This window comes from Petromyzon marinus, unplaced genomic scaffold (assembly GCF_048934315.1).
Source record: "Petromyzon marinus isolate PM22_M1 ecotype Great Lakes invasive population unplaced genomic scaffold, UKy_Petmar_22M1.pri1.0 PM_Scaffold_448, whole genome shotgun sequence".
Lineage (NCBI taxonomy): Eukaryota > Metazoa > Chordata > Hyperoartia > Petromyzontiformes > Petromyzontidae > Petromyzon > Petromyzon marinus.
The window spans coordinates 39337-58891 of NW_027423444.1; the positions used below are offsets into that span (position 1 = coordinate 39337).

The 19555-nt window shown below is 53.6% G+C and overlaps 1 protein-coding gene across 1 annotated transcript in view; it reads left to right on the forward strand.

Annotated features, from left to right (window-relative positions):
• Positions 1-1655: 1655 nt before the first annotated feature.
• Positions 1656-19555, forward strand: part of LOC142923360 (actin-binding protein WASF3-like) — a gene marked incomplete at its 3' end in the record, with an annotated part of 33351 nt that continues 15451 nt past the window's right edge. The window contains exons 1-3 of the mRNA XM_076064435.1: positions 1656-2135; positions 17424-17558; positions 19006-19159. Of these exons, the coding sequence (XP_075920550.1) occupies positions 2003-2135; positions 17424-17558; positions 19006-19159 (422 nt within the window). The remainder of the gene's footprint in view (positions 2136-17423; positions 17559-19005; positions 19160-19555) is intronic.

Here is a 19555-nt window from a genome sequence, read left to right on the forward strand (position 1 = left end):
CCATGCTAGAGGCTACCTGGGGGAGCTTTGTCTGTGTGTGTAATAGCACTTGCCCCTACAGCCCTGCTAGAGGCTACCTGGGGGAGCTTTGTTTGTGTGTGTGTAACAGCACTTGCCCCTACAGCCTGCTAGAGGCTACCTGGGGGAGCTTTGTCTGTGTGTAATAGCACTTGCCCCTACAGCCTGCTAGAGGCTACCTGGGGGAGCTTTGTCTGTGTGTGTGTAACAGCACTTGCCCCTACAGCCCTGCTAGAGGCTACCTGGGGGAGCTTTGTCTGTGTGTGTAACAGCACTTGCCCCTACAGCCTGCTAGAGGCTACCTGGGGGAGCTTTGTTGTTGCCTATATCTGACTTGCTGTGCCTGTGTCTGGCTGATATTCTGAAAGTCGTCGTTTCTGGCTGTGTGTTGCCGGCTGACTGTGTCTCGGACTGTCTGTCTGCCTGTCTCTCTCTGTCTGTCTGTCTCTTGTCTGTCTCTCTCTCTCTGTCTCTGTCTGCGTGTCTCTGTCTGTTTGTCTCTCTCTGTCTGTCTCTGTCTGCCTGTCTCTCTCTCTGTCTGTCTCTGTCTGCCTGTCTCTGCCTGTCTCTCTCTGTCTGTCTGTCTCTCTCTGTCTGTCTCTGTCTGTCTCTGTCTGTCTGTCTCTCTCTGTCTGTCTCTGTCTGCCTGTCTCTCTCTGTCTGTCTGTCTCTGTCTGTCTGTCCCTCTCTGTCTGTCTCTCTCTGTCTGTCTCTGTCTGTCTCTGTCTGTCTGTCTCTCTCTCTCTGTCTCTGTCTGCCTCTCTCTGTCTGTCTGTCTCTCTCTGTCTGATTATCTCTGCCTGTCTCTCTCTGTCTGTCTCTGTCTGTCTCTCTCTGCCTGATTGTCTCTGTCTGTCCCTGTCTGCCTGTCTCTATCTGTCTGCCTGTCTCTCTCTCTCTTTCTGTCTGCCTGTCTCTCTCTGTCTGATTGTCTCTGTCTGTGTCTGCCTGTCTCTCTCTGTCTGATTGTCTCTGTCTGCCTGTCTCTCTCTGTCTGCCTGTCTCTCTGTGTCTGATTGTCTCTGCCTGTCTCTCTCTCTGTCTCTGTCTGACCGTCTCTGTCTGCCTGTCTCTCTCTCTGTCTGCCTGTCTCTCTCTGTCTGATTGTCTCTGCCTGTCTCTGTCTGCCTGTCTCTCTCTGTCTGATTGTCTCTGCCTGTCTCTCTCTGTCTCTGTCTGACCGTCTCTGTCTGCCTGTCTCTCTCTGTCTGATTGTCTCTGTCTGCCTGTCTCTCTCTGTCTGATTGTCTCTGCCTGCCTGTCTCTCTCTCTGTCTGCCTGTCTCTCTCTGTCCGATTGTCTCTGTCTGCCTGTGTCTCTCTCTCTCTGATTGTCTCTGCCTGTCTCTGTCTGCCTGTCTCTGTCTGATTGTCTCTGCCTGTCTCTGTCTGTCTGATTGTCTCTGCCTGTCTCTCTCTCTGTCTCTTTCTGACCGTCTCTGTCTGCCTGTGTGCACGTGTTCTGCGGGTGTAGCCTTCACTGTTGGTTTTCCGCCTGTAGCATACAGCCTTGTAGGCTGTAGCTCTGCTGTAGTAGCCCCCCACACAGCCCCCCAGAGCCCCCTACAGCCCCCCCCCAAAGCTCCCTACAGCCCACTACAACCCACTACAGCCCCCTACAGCCCCCCAGAGCCCCCTACAGCCCCCCCCAAAGCTCCCTACAGCCCCCTACAGCCCCCTACAGCCCACTACAACCCACTACAGCCCTCCCCAAAGCTCCCTACAGCCCCCTACAGCCCACTACAGCCCCCCAGAGCCCCCTACAGTTCCCCCCCAAAGCTCCCTACAGCCCCCCCCAAAGCTCCCTACAGCCCCCTACAGCCCCCTACAGCCCCTCAGAGCCCCCTACAGCCCCCTACAGCCCGCCAGAGCCCCCCCTAAAGCTCCCTACAGCCCACTACAGCCCACTACAGCCGCCCAGAGCCCCCCAGAGCCCCCTATAGCCCCCCAGAGCCCCCTACAGCCCCCCAGAGCCCACCAGCAGGATGCCGCTGATCAAGCGAGGGATGGAGCCGCGGTTCCTGTGCAGGAGGCCGCTGCCAGAGGAGATCAACAACGAGCTGGAGTGTGTCACTAACGTGACACTAGCTGGTATCATACGTCAACTCAGCAGCCTTAGTGAGTTACCTAGTCACTCACTCACTCAGTCACTCACCCAGTCACTCACCCAGTCACTCACTCACCCAGTCACTCACTCACCCAGTCACTCAGTCACTCACTCACCCAGTCACTCACTCACTCACTCACCCAGTCACTCACCCACAACGAGCTGGAGTGTGTCACCAACATCACACTAGCTGGTATCATACGTCAACTCAGCAGCCTTAGTGAGTTACCTAGTCACTCAGTCACCCAGTCACTCACTCACTCAGTCACTCACTCAGTCACTCAGTTACCCTGTCACTCACTCAGTCACTCAGTTACTCACTCACTCAGTTACTCACTCAGTCACTCACCCACAACGAGCTGGAGTGTGTCACCAACGTGACACTAGCTGGTATCATACGTCAACTCAGCAGCCTTAGTGAGTTACCCTGTCAGTTACTCACTCACTCAGTCACTCACCCAGTCACTCACCCAGTCACTCACCCAGTCACTCACCCACAACGAGCTGGAGTGTGTCACCAACGTGACACTAGCTGGTATCATACGTCAACTCAGCAGCCTTAGTGAGTCACTCAGTTACTCAGTTACCCTGTCACTCACTCAGTCACTCAGTCAGTCACTCACCCAGTCACTCACTCACTCAGTCACTCAGTCACTCATTCACTTACTCACTCACTCACCCACTCACTCACCCAGTCACTCACCCACAACGAGCTGGAGTGTGTCAGTAACGTGACACTAGCTGGTATCATACGTCAACTCAGCAGCCTTAGTGAGTCACTCACTCAGTCACTCACTCAGTCACTCACCCAGTCACTCACTCACCCAGTCACTCACTCACCCAGTCACTCACCCACAACGAGCTGGAGTGTGTCACCAACGTGACACTAGCTGGTATCATACGTCAACTCAGCAGCCTTAGTGAGTTACTCACTCAGTTACTCACTCAGTCACTCACTCAGTTACTCACTCAGTCAGTCACTCACCCAGTCACTCACCCAGTCACTCACCCAGTCACTCACCCACAACGAGCTGGAGTGTGTCACCAACGTGACACTAGCTGGTATCATACGTCAACTCAGCAGCCTTAGTGAGTTACCTAGTCACTCAGTTACTCACTCAGTCACTCACTCACCCAGTCACTCACCCAGTCACTCAGTCACTCAGTCACTCACCCACAACGAGCTGGAGTGTGTCACCAACGTGACACTAGCTGGTATCATACGTCAACTCAGCAGCCTTAGTGAGTCACTCAGTTACTCAGTTACCCTGTCACTCACTCAGTCACTCAGTCAGTCACTCACCCAGTCACTCACTCACTCAGTCACTCAGTCACTCATTCACTTACTCACTCACTCACCCACTCACTCACCCAGTCACTCACTCACTCACCCACAACGAGCTGGAGTGTGTCACCAACGTGACACTAGCTGGTATCATACGTCAACTCAGCAGCCTTAGTGAGTTACCCTGTCAGTTACTCACTCACTCAGTCACTCACCCAGCCACTCACTCACTCACTCACCCACAACGAGCTGGAGTGTGTCACCAACGTGACACTAGCTGGTATCATACGTCAACTCAGCAGCCTTAGTGAGTCACCCTGTCAGTCACTGAGTTACTCACCCAGTCACCCAGTCACTCACCCAGTCACTCACTCACTCAGTCACTCACCCAGTTACTCACTCAGTCACTCAGTCACTCACTCACTCACCCACAACGAGCTGGAGTGTGTCACCAACGTGACCCTAGCTGGTATCATACGTCAACTCAGCAGCCTTAGTGAGTTACCTAGTCACTCAGTCACTCAGTTACTCAGTCACTCACTCACTCACTCACCCAGTCACTCACTCACTCAGTCACTCACCCAGTTACTCACTCAGTCACTCAGTCACTCACTCACTCACCCACAACGAGCTGGAGTGTGTCACCAACGTGACCCTAGCTGGTATCATACGTCAACTCAGCAGCCTTAGTGAGTTACCTAGTCACTCAGTCACTCAGTTACTCAGTCACTCACTCACTCACTCACCCAGTCACTCACTCACTCAGTCACTCACCCAGTTACTCACTCAGTCACTCAGTCACTCACTCACTCACCCACAACGAGCTGGAGTGTGTCACCAACGTGACCCTAGCTGGTATCATACGTCAACTCAGCAGCCTTAGTGAGTTACCTAGTCACTCAGTCACTCAGTTACTCAGTCACTCACTCACTCACCCAGTCACTCACTCAGTCACTCAGTCACCCAGTCACTCAGTCACTCAGTCACTCACTCACTCACTCAGTCTCTCAGTCACTCACTCACCCAGTCACTCACCCAGTCACTCACTCACAACGAGCTGGAGTGTGTCACCAACGTGACACTAGCTGGTATCATACGTCAACTCAGCAGCCTTAGTGAGTCACTCACTCAGTTACTCACTCAGTCACCCAGTCACTCACCCACAACGAGCTGGAGTGTGTCACCAACGTGACACTAGCTGGTATCATACGTCAACTCAGCAGCCTTAGTGAGTCACTCAGTTACTCAGTTACCCTGTCACTCACTCAGTCACTCACTCAGTCACTCAGTCACTCACCCAGTCACTCACTCACTCAGTCACTCAGTCACTCATTCACTTACTCACTCACTCAGTCACTCAGTCACTCACTCAGTCACTCACCCAGTCACTCACCCACAACGAGCTGGAGTGTGTCACCAACGTGACACTAGCTGGTATCATACGTCAACTCAGCAGCCTTAGTGAGTTACCCTGTCAGTTACTCACTCAGTCACTCAGTCACTCACTCACTCACCCAGTCACTCACCCAGTCACTCACCCAGTCACTCAGTCATTCACTCACTCACTCACCCACAACGAGCTGGAGTGTGTCACCAACGTGACACTAGCTGGTATCATACGTCAACTCAGCAGCCTTAGTGAGTTACCCTGTCAGTTACTCACTCAGTCACTCAGTCACTCACTCACTCACCCAGTCACTCACCCAGTCACTCACCCAGTCACTCAGTCATTCACTCACTCACTCACCCACAACGAGCTGGAGTGTGTCACCAACGTGACACTAGCTGGTATCATACGTCAACTCAGCAGCCTTAGTGAGTTACCCTGTCAGTTACTCACTCAGTCACTCAGTCACTCACTCACTCACTCACCCAGTCACTCACCCAGTCACTCACCCAGTCACTCAGTCATTCACTCACTCACTCACCCACAACGAGCTGGAGTGTGTCACCAACGTGACACTAGCTGGTATCATACGTCAACTCAGCAGCCTTAGTGAGTTACCCTGTCAGTTACTCACTCAGTCACTCAGTCACTCACTCACTCACCCAGTCACTCACCCAGTCACTCACCCAGTCACTCAGTCATTCACTCACTCACTCACCCACAACGAGCTGGAGTGTGTCACCAACGTGACACTAGCTGGTATCATATGTCAACTCAGCAGCCTTAGTGAGTCACCTAGTCACTCAGTCAGTTACTCACCCAGTCAGTTACTCACTCAGTCACTCAGTCACTCACTCAGTCACTCACTCAGTCACTCAGTCAGTTACTCACTCACTCAGTCACTCAGTCAGTTACCCAGTCACTCACCCACAACGAGCTGGAGTGTGTCACCAACGTGACACTAGCTGGTATCATACGTCAACTCAGCAGCCTTAGTGAGTCACTCAGTTACTCAGTTACCCTGTCACTCACTCAGTCACTCAGTCAGTCACTCACCCAGTCACTCACTCACTCAGTCACTCACCCACAACGAGCTGGAGTGTGTCACCAACGTGACATTAGCTGGTATCATACGTCAACTCAGCAGCCTTAGTGAGTCACCCTGTCAGTCACTGAGTTACTCACCCAGTCACCCAGTCACTCACCCAGTCACTCACTCACCCAGTCACTCACTCACTCATTCACTTACTCACTCACTCACTCAGTCACTCACTCACTCACTCAGTCACTCACCCAGTCACTCACCCACAACGAGCTGGAGTGTGTCACCAACGTGACACTAGCTGGTATCATACGTCAACTCAGCAGCCTTAGTGAGTCACTCACTCAGTCACTCACCCAGTCACTCACTCAGTTACTCACTCACTCAGTTACCCTGTCACTCACTTAGTCACTCAGTCACTCACTCACTCAGTCAGTCACTCAGTCACTCACCCAGTCACTCACTCACTCACCCAGTCACTCACCCAGCCACTCACTCACTCACCCACAACGAGCTGGAGTGTGTCACCAACGTGACACTAGCTGGTATCATACGTCAACTCAGCAGCCTTAGTGAGTCACCCTGTCAGTCACTGAGTTACTCACCCAGTCACCCAGTCACTCACCCAGTCACTCACTCACCCACTCACTCACTCACCCACTCACTCACCCAGTCACTCACTCACCCAGTCACTCACTCACTCACTCACCCACTCACTCACCCAGTCACTCACTCACCCAGTCACTCACCCACAACGAGCTGGAGTGTGTCACCAACGTGACCCTAGCTGGTATCATACGTCAACTCAGCAGCCTTAGTGAGTCACTCAGTTACTCAGTTACCCTGTCACTCACTCAGTCACTCAGTCACTCAGTCAGTCACTCACCCAGTCACTCACTCACTCACTCAGTTACTCACTCACTCATTCACTTACTCACTCACTCAGTCACTCACTCACTCACTCAGTCACTCACCCAGTCACTCACCCACAACGAGCTGGAGTGTGTCACCAACGTGACACTAGCTGGTATCATACGTCAACTCAGCAGCCTTAGTGAGTCACTCAGTTACTCAGTTACCCTGTCACTCACTCAGTCACTCAGTCACTCAGTCAGTCACTCACCCAGTCACTCACCCAGCCACTCACCCAGTCACTCACCCACAACGAGCTGGAGTGTGTCACCAACGTGACACTAGCTGGTATCATACGTCAACTCAGCAGCCTTAGTGAGTTACTCACTCACTCAGTCAGTCACTCACCCAGTCACTCACTCAGTCACTCACTCACCCAGTCACTCACTCACTCACTCACCCAGTCACTCACCCAGCCACTCACCCAGTCACTCACCCACAACGAGCTGGAGTGTGTCACCAACGTGACACTAGCTGGTATCATACGTCAACTCAGCAGCCTTAGTGAGTCACTCACTCAGTCACTCACTCAGTCACCCAGTCACTCACCCAGTCACTCACTCACTCAGTCACTCACCCAGCCACTCACTCACTCACTCACCCACAACGAGCTGGAGTGTGTCACCAACGTGACACTAGCTGGTATCATACGTCAACTCAGCAGCCTTAGTGAGTCACCCTGTCAGTCACTGAGTTACTCACCCAGTCACCCAGTCACTCACCCAGTCACTCACTCACCCAGTCACTCACTCACTCATTCACTTACTCACTCACTCACTCAGTCACTCACTCACTCACTCAGTCACTCACCCAGTCACTCACCCACAACGAGCTGGAGTGTGTCACCAACGTGACACTAGCTGGTATCATACGTCAACTCAGCAGCCTTAGTGAGTCACCCTGTCAGTCACTGAGTTACTCACCCAGTCACCCAGTCACTCACCCAGTCACTCACTCACCCAGTCACTCACTCACTCATTCACTTACTCACTCACTCAGTCACTCACTCACTCACTCAGTCACTCACCCAGTCACTCACCCACAACGAGCTGGAGTGTGTCACCAACGTGACACTAGCTGGTATCATACGTCAACTCAGCAGCCTTAGTGAGTCACCCTGTCAGTCACTGAGTTACTCACCCAGTCACCCAGTCACTCACCCAGTCACTCACTCACCCAGTCACTCACTCACTCATTCACTTACTCACTCACTCACTCAGTCACTCACTCACTCACTCAGTCACTCACCCAGTCACTCACCCACAACGAGCTGGAGTGTGTCACCAACGTGACACTAGCTGGTATCATACGTCAACTCAGCAGCCTTAGTGAGTTACCTAGTCACTCACTCACTCAGTCACTCATTCAGTCACTCACTCACCCAGTCACTCACTCACTCACTCACCCAGTCACTCACTCACCCAGTCACTCACCCAGTCACTCACCCAGTCACTCACCCACAACGAGCTGGAGTGTGTCACCAACGTGACACTAGCTGGTATCATACGTCAACTCAGCAGCCTTAGTGAGTCACTCACTCAGTCACTCACTCAGTCACCCAGTCACTCACCCAGTCACTCACTCACTCAGTCACTCACCCAGCCACTCACTCACTCACTCACCCACAACGAGCTGGAGTGTGTCACCAACGTGACACTAGCTGGTATCATACGTCAACTCAGCAGCCTTAGTGAGTCACCCTGTCAGTCACTGAGTTACTCACCCAGTCACCCAGTCACTCACCCAGTCACTCACTCACCCAGTCACTCACTCACTCATTCACTTACTCACTCACTCACTCAGTCACTCACTCACTCACTCAGTCACTCACCCAGTCACTCACCCACAACGAGCTGGAGTGTGTCACCAACGTGACACTAGCTGGTATCATACGTCAACTCAGCAGCCTTAGTGAGTCACCCTGTCAGTCACTGAGTTACTCACCCAGTCACCCAGTCACTCACCCAGTCACTCACTCACCCAGTCACTCACTCACTCATTCACTTACTCACTCACTCAGTCACTCACTCACTCACTCAGTCACTCACCCAGTCACTCACCCACAACGAGCTGGAGTGTGTCACCAACGTGACACTAGCTGGTATCATACGTCAACTCAGCAGCCTTAGTGAGTCACCCTGTCAGTCACTGAGTTACTCACCCAGTCACCCAGTCACTCACCCAGTCACTCACTCACCCAGTCACTCACTCACTCATTCACTTACTCACTCACTCACTCAGTCACTCACTCACTCACTCAGTCACTCACCCAGTCACTCACCCACAACGAGCTGGAGTGTGTCACCAACGTGACACTAGCTGGTATCATACGTCAACTCAGCAGCCTTAGTGAGTTACCTAGTCACTCACTCACTCAGTCACTCATTCAGTCACTCACTCACCCAGTCACTCACTCACTCACTCACCCAGTCACTCACTCACCCAGTCACTCACCCAGTCACTCACCCAGTCACTCACCCACAACGAGCTGGAGTGTGTCACCAACGTGACACTAGCTGGTATCATACGTCAACTCAGCAGCCTTAGTGAGTCACTCACTCAGTCACTCACTCAGTCACCCAGTCACTCACCCAGTCACTCACTCACTCAGTCACTCACCCAGCCACTCACTCACTCACTCACCCACAACGAGCTGGAGTGTGTCACCAACGTGCCACTAGCTGGTATCATACGTCAACTCAGCAGCCTTAGTGAGTCACCCTGTCAGTCACTGAGTTACTCACCCAGTCACCCAGTCACTCACCCAGTCACTCACTCACCCAGTCACTCACTCACTCATTCACTTACTCACTCACTCACTCAGTCACTCACTCACTCACTCAGTCACTCACCCAGTCACTCACCCACAACGAGCTGGAGTGTGTCACCAACGTGACACTAGCTGGTATCATACGTCAACTCAGCAGCCTTAGTGAGTCACCCTGTCAGTCACTGAGTTACTCACCCAGTCACCCAGTCACTCACCCAGTCACTCACTCACCCAGTCACTCACTCACTCATTCACTTACTCACTCACTCACTCAGTCACTCACTCACTCAGTCACTCACCCAGTCACTCACCCACAACGAGCTGGAGTGTGTCACCAACGTGACACTAGCTGGTATCATACGTCAACTCAGCAGCCTTAGTGAGTCACCCTGTCAGTCACTGAGTTACTCACCCAGTCACCCAGTCACTCACCCAGTCACTCACTCACCCAGTCACTCACTCACTCATTCATTTACTCACTCACTCACTCAGTCACTCACTCACTCACTCAGTCACTCACCCAGTCACTCACCCACAACGAGCTGGAGTGTGTCACCAACGTGACACTAGCTGGTATCATACGTCAACTCAGCAGCCTTAGTGAGTCACCCTGTCAGTCACTGAGTTACTCACCCAGTCACCCAGTCACTCACCCAGTCACTCACTCACCCAGTCACTCACTCACTCATTCACTTACTCACTCACTCACTCAGTCACTCACTCACTCACTCAGTCACTCACCCACAACGAGCTGGAGTGTGTCACCAACGTGACACTAGCTGGTATCATACGTCAACTCAGCAGCCTTAGTGAGTCACCCTGTCAGTCACTGAGTTACTCACCCAGTCACCCAGTCACTCACCCAGTCACTCACTCACCCAGTCACTCACTCACTCATTCACTTACTCACTCACTCACTCAGTCACTCACTCACTCACTCAGTCACTCACCCAGTCACTCACCCACAACGAGCTGGAGTGTGTCACCAACGTGACACTAGCTGGTATCATACGTCAACTCAGCAGCCTTAGTGAGTTACCTAGTCACTCACTCACTCAGTCACTCAGTCAGTTACTCACTCACCCAGTCACTCACTCACCCAGTCACTCACCCAGCCACTCACTCACTCACTCACCCACAACGAGCTGGAGTGTGTCACCAACGTGACACTAGCTGGTATCATACGTCAACTCAGCAGCCTTAGTGAGTTACTCACCCAGTTACTCACTCAGTCAGTCACTCACCCAGTCACTCACCCAGTCACTCACTCAGTCACTCACTCACAACGAGCTGGAGTGTGTCACCAATGTCACCCTAGCTGGTATCATACGTCAACTCAGCAGTCTTAGTGAGTTACTCACCCAGTTACTCACTCAGTCACCCAGTCACTCACCCAGTCACTCACTCACTCAGTCACTCACCCAGTTACTCACTCAGTCAGTCACTCAGTCACTCACCCACAACGAGCTGGAGTGTGTCACCAACGTGACACTAGCTGGTATCATACGTCAACTCAGCAGCCTTAGTGAGTTACCTAGTCACTTAGTTACCCTGTCACTCACCCAGTCACTCACTCACCCAGTCACTCACTCAGTTACTCACTCAGTCACTCACCCACAACGAGCTGGAGTGTGTCACCAACGTGACACTAGCTGGTATCATACGTCAACTCAGCAGCCTTAGTGAGTTACCTAGTCACTTAGTTACTCACCCAGTCACTCACCCAGTCACTCACTCACCCAGTCACTCACTCACCCAGTCACTCACCCACAACGAGCTGGAGTGTGTCACCAACGTGACACTAGCTGGTATCATACGTCAACTCAGCAGCCTTAGTGAGTTACTCACCCAGTTACTCACTCAGTCAGTCACTCACCCAGTCACTCACCCAGTCACTCACTCAGTCACTCACCCAGTCACTCACCCACAACGAGCTGGAGTGTGTCACCAACGTGACACTAGCTGGTATCATACGGCAACTCAGCAGCCTTAGTGAGTTACCTAGTCACTTAGTTACCCTGTCACTCACCCAGTCACTCACTCACCCAGTCACTCACTCAGTTACTCACTCAGTCACTCACCCACAACGAGCTGGAGTGTGTCACCAACGTGACACTAGCTGGTATCATACGTCAACTCAGCAGCCTTAGTGAGTTACCTAGTCACTCACTCACTCAGTCACTCATTCAGTTACTCACTCACCCAGTCACTCACTCACCCAGTCACTCACTCACTCACCCAGTCACTCACCCAGCCACTCACTCACTCACCCACAACGAGCTGGAGTGTGTCACCAACGTGACACTAGCTGGTATCATACGTCAACTCAGCAGCCTTAGTGAGTTACTCACCCAGTTACTCACTCAGTCACCCAGTCACTCACCCAGTCACTCACTCACTCAGTCACTCACCCAGTTACTCACTCAGTCAGTCACTCAGTCACTCACCCACAACGAGCTGGAGTGTGTCACCAACGTGACACTAGCTGGTATCATACGTCAACTCAGCAGCCTTAGTGAGTCACCCTGTCAGTCACTGAGTTACTCACCCAGTCACCCAGTCACTCACCCAGTCACTCACCCAGTCACTCACTCAGTCACTCACTCACCCAGTCACTCACCCAGTCACTGAGTTACTCACCCAGTCACTCACTCAGTCACTCACTCACCCAGTCACTCACCCAGTCACTCACTCACCCAGTCACTCACCCACAACGAGCTGGAGTGTGTCACCAACGTGACACTAGCTGGTATCATACGTCAACTCAGCAGCCTTAGTGAGTCACTCAGTTACTCAGATACCCTGTCACTCACTGAGTTACCCTGTCACTCACTGAGTTACCCTGTCACTCAGCCACTCACTCACTCAGTCACTCACCCAGTCACTCACTCAGTCAGTCACTCACCCAGTCACTCACCCACAATGAGCTGGAGTGTGTCACCAACGTGACACTAGCTGGTATCATACGTCAACTCAGCAGCCTTAGTGAGTCACTCACTCAGTCACTCACTCACTCAGTCACTTAGTCACTCAGTCACTCAGTCAGTCACTCAGTCACTCACCCAGTCACTCACTCACAACGAGCTGGAGTGTGTCACCAACGTGACACTAGCTGGTATCATACGTCAACTCAGCAGCCTTAGTGAGTTACTCACTCAGTTACTCACTCAGTCAGTCACTCACCCAGTCACTCACCCAGTCACTCACTCAGTCACTCACTCACAACGAGCTGGAGTGTGTCACCAACGTGACACTAGCTGGTATCATACATCAACTCAGCAGCCTTAGTGAGTTACTCACTCAGTCACTCACCCTGTCACTCAGTCACTCACCCAGTCACTCACTCACTCACCCAGTCACTCACCCAGTCACTGAGTTACTCACCCAGTCACTCAGTCACTCACTCACTCACCCAGTCACTCACTCACTCAGTCACTCACCCAGTCACTCACCCACAACGAGCTGGAGTGTGTCACCAACGTGACACTAGCTGGTATCATACGTCAACTCAGCAGCCTTAGTGAGTCACTCAGTTACTCAGTTACCCTGTCACTCACTCAGTTACTCAGTCACTCAGTCAGTCACTCACCCAGTCACTCACTCAGTCACTCACTCACTCAGTCACTCACCCACAACGAGCTGGAGTGTGTCACCAACGTGACACTAGCTGGTATCATACGTCAACTCAGCAGCCTTAGTGAGTTACCCTGTCAGTCACTGAGTTACTCACCCAGTCACTCAGTCACTCAGTCACTCACTCACTCACCCAGTCACTCACCCAGCCACTCACTCACCCAGTCACTCACTCACTCAGTCACTCAGTTACTCACTCAGTCACTCACTCAGTCACTCACCCAGTCACTCACCCAGTCACTCACTCACCCAGTCACTCACTCACCCAGTCACTCAGTCACTCACTCACCCAGTCACTCACTCACTCACCCAGTCACTCACTCACCCAGTCACTCACCCACAACGAGCTGGAGTGTGTCAGTAACGTGACACTAGCTGGTATCATACGTCAACTCAGCAGCCTTAGTGAGTCACTCACTCAGTCACTCACTCAGTCACTCACCCAGTCACTCACTCACCCAGTCACTCACTCACCCAGTCACTCACCCACAACGAGCTGGAGTGTGTCACTAACGTGACACTAGCTGGTATCATACGTCAACTCAGCAGCCTTAGTGAGTTACCTAGTCACTCAGTCAGTTACTCACCCTGTCACTCAGTCACTCAGTCACTCACTCACTCAGTCACTCACTCAGTCACTCACTCACTCAGTCACTCACTCAGTCACTCACCCAGACACTCACCCACAACGAGCTGGAGTGTGTCACTAACGTGACACTAGCTGGTATCATACGTCAACTCAGCAGCCTTAGTGAGTTACCTAGTCACTCAGTCACTCACTCACCCAGTCACTCACTCACCCAGTCACTCAGTCACTCACTCAGTTACCCTGTCACTCACTTAGTCACTCAGTCACTCACTCAGTCACTCAGTCACTCACTCAGTCAGTCACTCACCCAGTCACTCACCCAGTCACTCACCCACAACGAGCTGGAGTGTGTCACCAATATCACACTAGCTGGTATCATACGTCAACTCAGCAGCCTTAGTGAGTTACCATGTCACTTAGTTACTCAGTTACCCTGTCACTCAGTTACCCTGTCACTCACTCAGTTACCCTGTCACTCACTCAGTTACCCTGTCACTCACTCACTCAGTCACTCAGTCACTCACTCATTCACTCAGTCACTCACCCACAACGAGCTGGAGTGTGTCACTAACGTGACACTAGCTGGTATCATACGTCAACTCAGCAGCCTTAGTGAGTCACCTAGTCACTCAGTCAGTTACTCACTCAGTCAGTTACTCACTCAGTCACTCAGTCACTCACTCGGTCACTCACTCAGTCACTCAGTCAGTTACTCACTCACTCAGTCACTCACTCAGTTACCCAGTCACTCACCCAGTCACTCACCCAGTCACTCACTCACCCAGTCACTCACCCAGTCACTCACTCACCCAGTCACCCAGTCACTCACCCAGTCACTCACCCACAACGAGCTGGAGCGTGTCACTAATGTCACCCTAGCTGGTATCATACGTCAACTCAGCAGCCTTAGTGAGTCACTCAGTCACTCACTCAGTCACTCACCCAGTCACCCAGTCACTCACCCAGTCACTCAGTCACTCAGTCAGTCACTCAGTCAGTCACTCAGTCACTCACCCACAACGAGCTGGAGTGTGTCACCAACGTGACACTAGCTGGTATCATACGTCAACTCAGCAGCCTTAGTGAGTCACTCACTCAGTCACTCACTCAGTCACTCACTCACTCACCCAGTCACCCAGTCACTCACTCACCCAATCACTCACTCACCCACTCACCCACTCACTCACCCAGTCACTCACCCAGTCACTCACCCAGTGACTACTAGTGGGTGACTAGTGGTGGGTGACTAGTGGTGGGTGACTAGTGGTGGATGACTCGTGGTGGGTGACTAGTGGTGGGTGACTAGTGGTGGGTGACTCGTGGTGGGTGACTAGTGGTGGGTGACTAGTAGTGAGTGACTAGTGGTGGGTGACTAGTGGTGGGTGACTCGTGGTGGGTGACTAGTGGTGGGTGACTAGTGGTGGGTGACTAGTGGTGGGTGACTAGTGGTGGGTGACTAGTGGGGGTGACTAGTGGTGGGTGACTAGTGGTGGGTGACTATTGGTGGGTGACTAGTGGTGGGTGACTACTAGTGGTGGGTGACTCGTGGTGGGTGACTAGTGGTGGGTGACTAGTGGTGGGTGACTATTGGTGGGTGACTAGTGGTGGGTGACTACTAGTGGCGGGTGACTAGTGGTGGGTGACTAGTGGTGGGTGACTCGTGGTGGGTGACTAGTGGTGGGTGACTAGTGGTGGGTGACTAGTGGTGGGTGACTACTAGTGGTGGGTGACTAGTGGTGGGTGACTAGTGGTGGGTGACTCGTGGTGGGTGACTAGTGGTGGGTGACTAGTGGTGGGTGACTAGTGGCGGGTGACTAGTGGTGGGTGACTAGTGGTGGGTGACTCGTGGTGGGTGACTAGTGGTGGGTGACTCGTGGTGGGTGACTAGTGGTGGGTGACTCGTGGTGGGTGACTAGTGGTGGGTGACTGGTGGTGGGTGACTACTAGTGGTGGGTGACTAGTGGTGGGTGACTAGTGGTGGGTGACTCTTGGTGGGTGACTTCTAGTGGGTGACTAGTGGTGGGTGACTACTAGTGGTGGGTGACTAGTGGTGGGTGACTACTAGTGGGTGACTAGTGGTGGGTGACTACTAGTGGTGGGTGACTAGTGGTGGGTGACTAGTAGTGGGTGACTAGTGGTGGGTGACTAGTGGTGGGTGACTAGTGGTGGGTGACTAGTAGTGGGTGACTAGTGGTGGGTGACTACTAGTGGGTGACTTCTAGTGGGTGACTACTAGTGGGTGACTAGTGGTGGGTGACTAGTGGTGGGTGACTAGTGGTGGGTGACTAGTGTTGGGTGACTAGTGGTGGGTGACTCTTGGTGGGTGACTCGTGGTGGGTAACTACTAGTGGTGGGTGACTAGTGGTGGGTGACTAGTGGTGGGTGACTAGTGGTGGGTGACTAGTGGTGGGTGACTAGTGGTGGGTGACTACTAGTGGGTGACTAGTGGTGGGTGACTAGTGGTGGGTGACTACTAGTGGTGGGTGACTAGTGGTGGGTGACTAGTGGTGGGTGACTAGTGGTGGGTGACTCGTGGTGGGTGACTAGTGGTGGGTGACTAGTGGTGGGTGACTAGTGGTGGGTGACTACTAGTGGTGGGTGACTAGTGGTGGGTGACTAGTGGTGGGTGACTACTAGTGGTGGGTGACTAGTGGTGGGTGACTAGTAGTGGGTGACTAGTGGTGGGTGACTAGTGGTGGGTGACTAGTGGTGGGTGACTAGTGGTGGGTGACTTCTAGTGGGTGACTACTAGTGGGTGACTAGTGGTGGGTGACTAGTGGTGGGTGACTAGTGTTGGGTGACTAGTGTTGGGTGACTAGTGGTGGGTGACTCTTGGTGGGTGACTCGTGGTGGGTGACTACTAGTGGTGGGTGACTACTAGTGGTGGGTGACTAGTGGTGGGTGACTAGTGGTGGTTGACTACTAGTGGTGGGTGACTACTGGTGGGTGACTAGTGGTGGGTGACTAGTAGTGGGTGACTCTTGGTGGGTGACTAGTAGTGGTGGGTGACTAGTGGTGGGTGACTCTTGGTGGGTGACTAGTGGTGGGTGACTAGTGGTGGGTGACTAGTAGTGGGTGACTAGTGGTGGGTGACTAGTGGTGGGTGACTAGTGGTGGGTGACTAGTGGTGGGTGACTAGTGGTGGGTGACTAGTGGTGGGTGACTCGTGGTGGGTGACTAGTGGTGGGTGACTCTTGGTGGGTGACTAGTGGTGGGTGACTAGTGGTGGGTGACTAGTGGTGGGTGACTACCGGTGGGTGACTAGTGGTGGGTGACTAGTGGTGGGTGACTAGTGGTGGGTGACTAGTGGTGGGTGACTACTAGTGGGTGACTAGTGGTGGGTGACTACCGGTGGGTGACTAGTGGTGGGTGACTAGTGGTGGGTGACTACTAGTGGTGGGTGACTAGTGGTGGGTGACTAGTGGTGGGTGACTACTAGTGGTGGGTGACTAGTGGTGGGTGACTAGTGGTGGGTTACTAGTGGTGGGTGACTCGTGGTGGGTGACTACTAGTGGGTGACTAGTGGGGGTGACTAGTGGTGGGTGACTAGTGGTGGGTGACTCTTGGTGGGTGACTAGTGGTGGGTGACTAGTGGTGGGTGAGTAGTGGTGGGTGACTAGTGGTGGGTGACTAGTGGTGGGTGACTAGTGGTGGGTGACTAGTGGCGGTTGACTACCCCAGGCAAACATGCTGAGGACGTCTTTGGGGAGCTGTTTCAAGAGGCGTCGCTGGTGCACTGCCGGGCAGCGTCACTGCAGGAAAGGGTGGACAGACTCGCCCTGAAAGTCACCCAGCTGGACTCCACCGTGGAGGAGGGTGAGTGAGCTCACCCGGTCACTCACCCGGTCACTCAGCCAGTCAATCAGCCGCTCACTCAGTCACTCACCCAGTCACTCAGCCACTCACTCACCCACTCACTCAGCCACTCACTCAGTCACTCACCCAGTCACTCAGCCACTCAGCCACTCACTCAGTCACTCACCCAGTCACTCAGCCACTCACTCAGCCACTCAGTCACTCACCCAGCCACTCAGTCACTCACCCAGCCACTCAGTCACTCACCCACTCACTCAGTCACTCAGCCGCTCACTCAGCCACTCACTCAGTCACTCACCCACTCACCCACTCCCTCAGCCACTCACTCACTCAGTCACTCACCCACTCACTCACCCACTCACTCAGCCACTCACTCACTCAGTCACTCACCCAGTCACTCACCCAGTCACTCAGCCACTCACTCAGTCACTCACCCAGTCACCCACCCACTCACTCACCCACACACTCACCCAGCCACTCAGCCACCCACTCACCCACTCACTCAGCCACTCACTCACTCAGTCACTCACCCACTCACTCAGTCACTCACTCAGCCACTCACCCAGTCACTCACCCACTCACTCAGCCACTCACTCACTCACCCACTCAGCCACTCACCCAGTCACCCACCCACTCACCCAGTCACTCACTCACTCACCAACTGACCCACCTACCCACCCACCCACTCACCCACTCACTCAGCCACTCACTCAGTCAGTCACTAACCCAGTCACTCATCCAGTCACCCACTCACTCACTCATCCCCCCACTCATTCACCCCCCCACTCATTCACCCCCCCACTCACCCCCCCACTCACCCCCCCCCCCCCCACTCAGCCACTCACTCAGCCACTCACCCAGTCACTCACCCAGTCACTCACCCAGTCATTCACCCACTCACTCAGCCACTCACTCAGCCACTCACCCAGTCACTCACCCACTCACTCAGCCACTCACCCAGTCACCCACCCACTCACCCAGTCACTCACTCACTCACCAACTCACCCACCTACCCACCCACCCACTCACCCTCTCACTCAGTCAGTCACTCACCCACTCACTCAGCCACCCAGCCACTCACTCGTTCACTCAGTCACTCACTCACCCACCCACTCAGTCACTCACTCACTCACTCACCCACTCACTCACTCACTCACCCACTCACCCACCCACTCACTCACCCACCCACTCACCCACTCACTCACACACTCACCCACCCACTCACCCACTCACTCACCCACCCACTCACCCACTCACCCACCCACTCACCCACCCACTCACTCACTCTTCCAGTCACTCACCCACTCACTCAGCCACCCAGCCACTCACTCGCTCACTCAGTCACTCACCCAGTCACTCACCCACCCACTCACCCACTCACTCACCCACTCACTCACCCACCCACTCACCCCCCCCACTCACCCCCCCACTCACCACCCCACCCCAGTCTCCCTGCAGGACATTAACATGCGGAAGGCCTTCCGCTCCTCGACCAATCAGGACCAGCAGGTGGTGTCACGTGACACCATCCCCAACCCGCTATTGGACACCTACAACATCTGCCACAAGCCGCCTCCACTCAACATCCTCACGCCCTATCGGTGAGGATGCTCAACACTCACCCTGTCACTCACCTACTCACTCACCTGCTCACTCACTCACCCACTCAGTCACTCACCCACTCACTCACCTACTCACCACTCACTCAGTCACTCACCCACTCACTCACCCACCCACCCACTCACTCACTCACCTACTCACCACTCACTCACCCACTCACTCACCTACTCACTCACCTACTCACTCACCTACTCACTCACTCACTCACCCACCCACTCACCCACTCACTTACTCAGCCACTCACTCACCCTGTCACTCACTCACTCATTCACCCACTCACTCACCCACTCACTCACTCACCCACTCACTCACCCACTCACTCACCCACTCACCCACTCACTCACCCACTCACTCACTCACCCACCCACTCACCCACT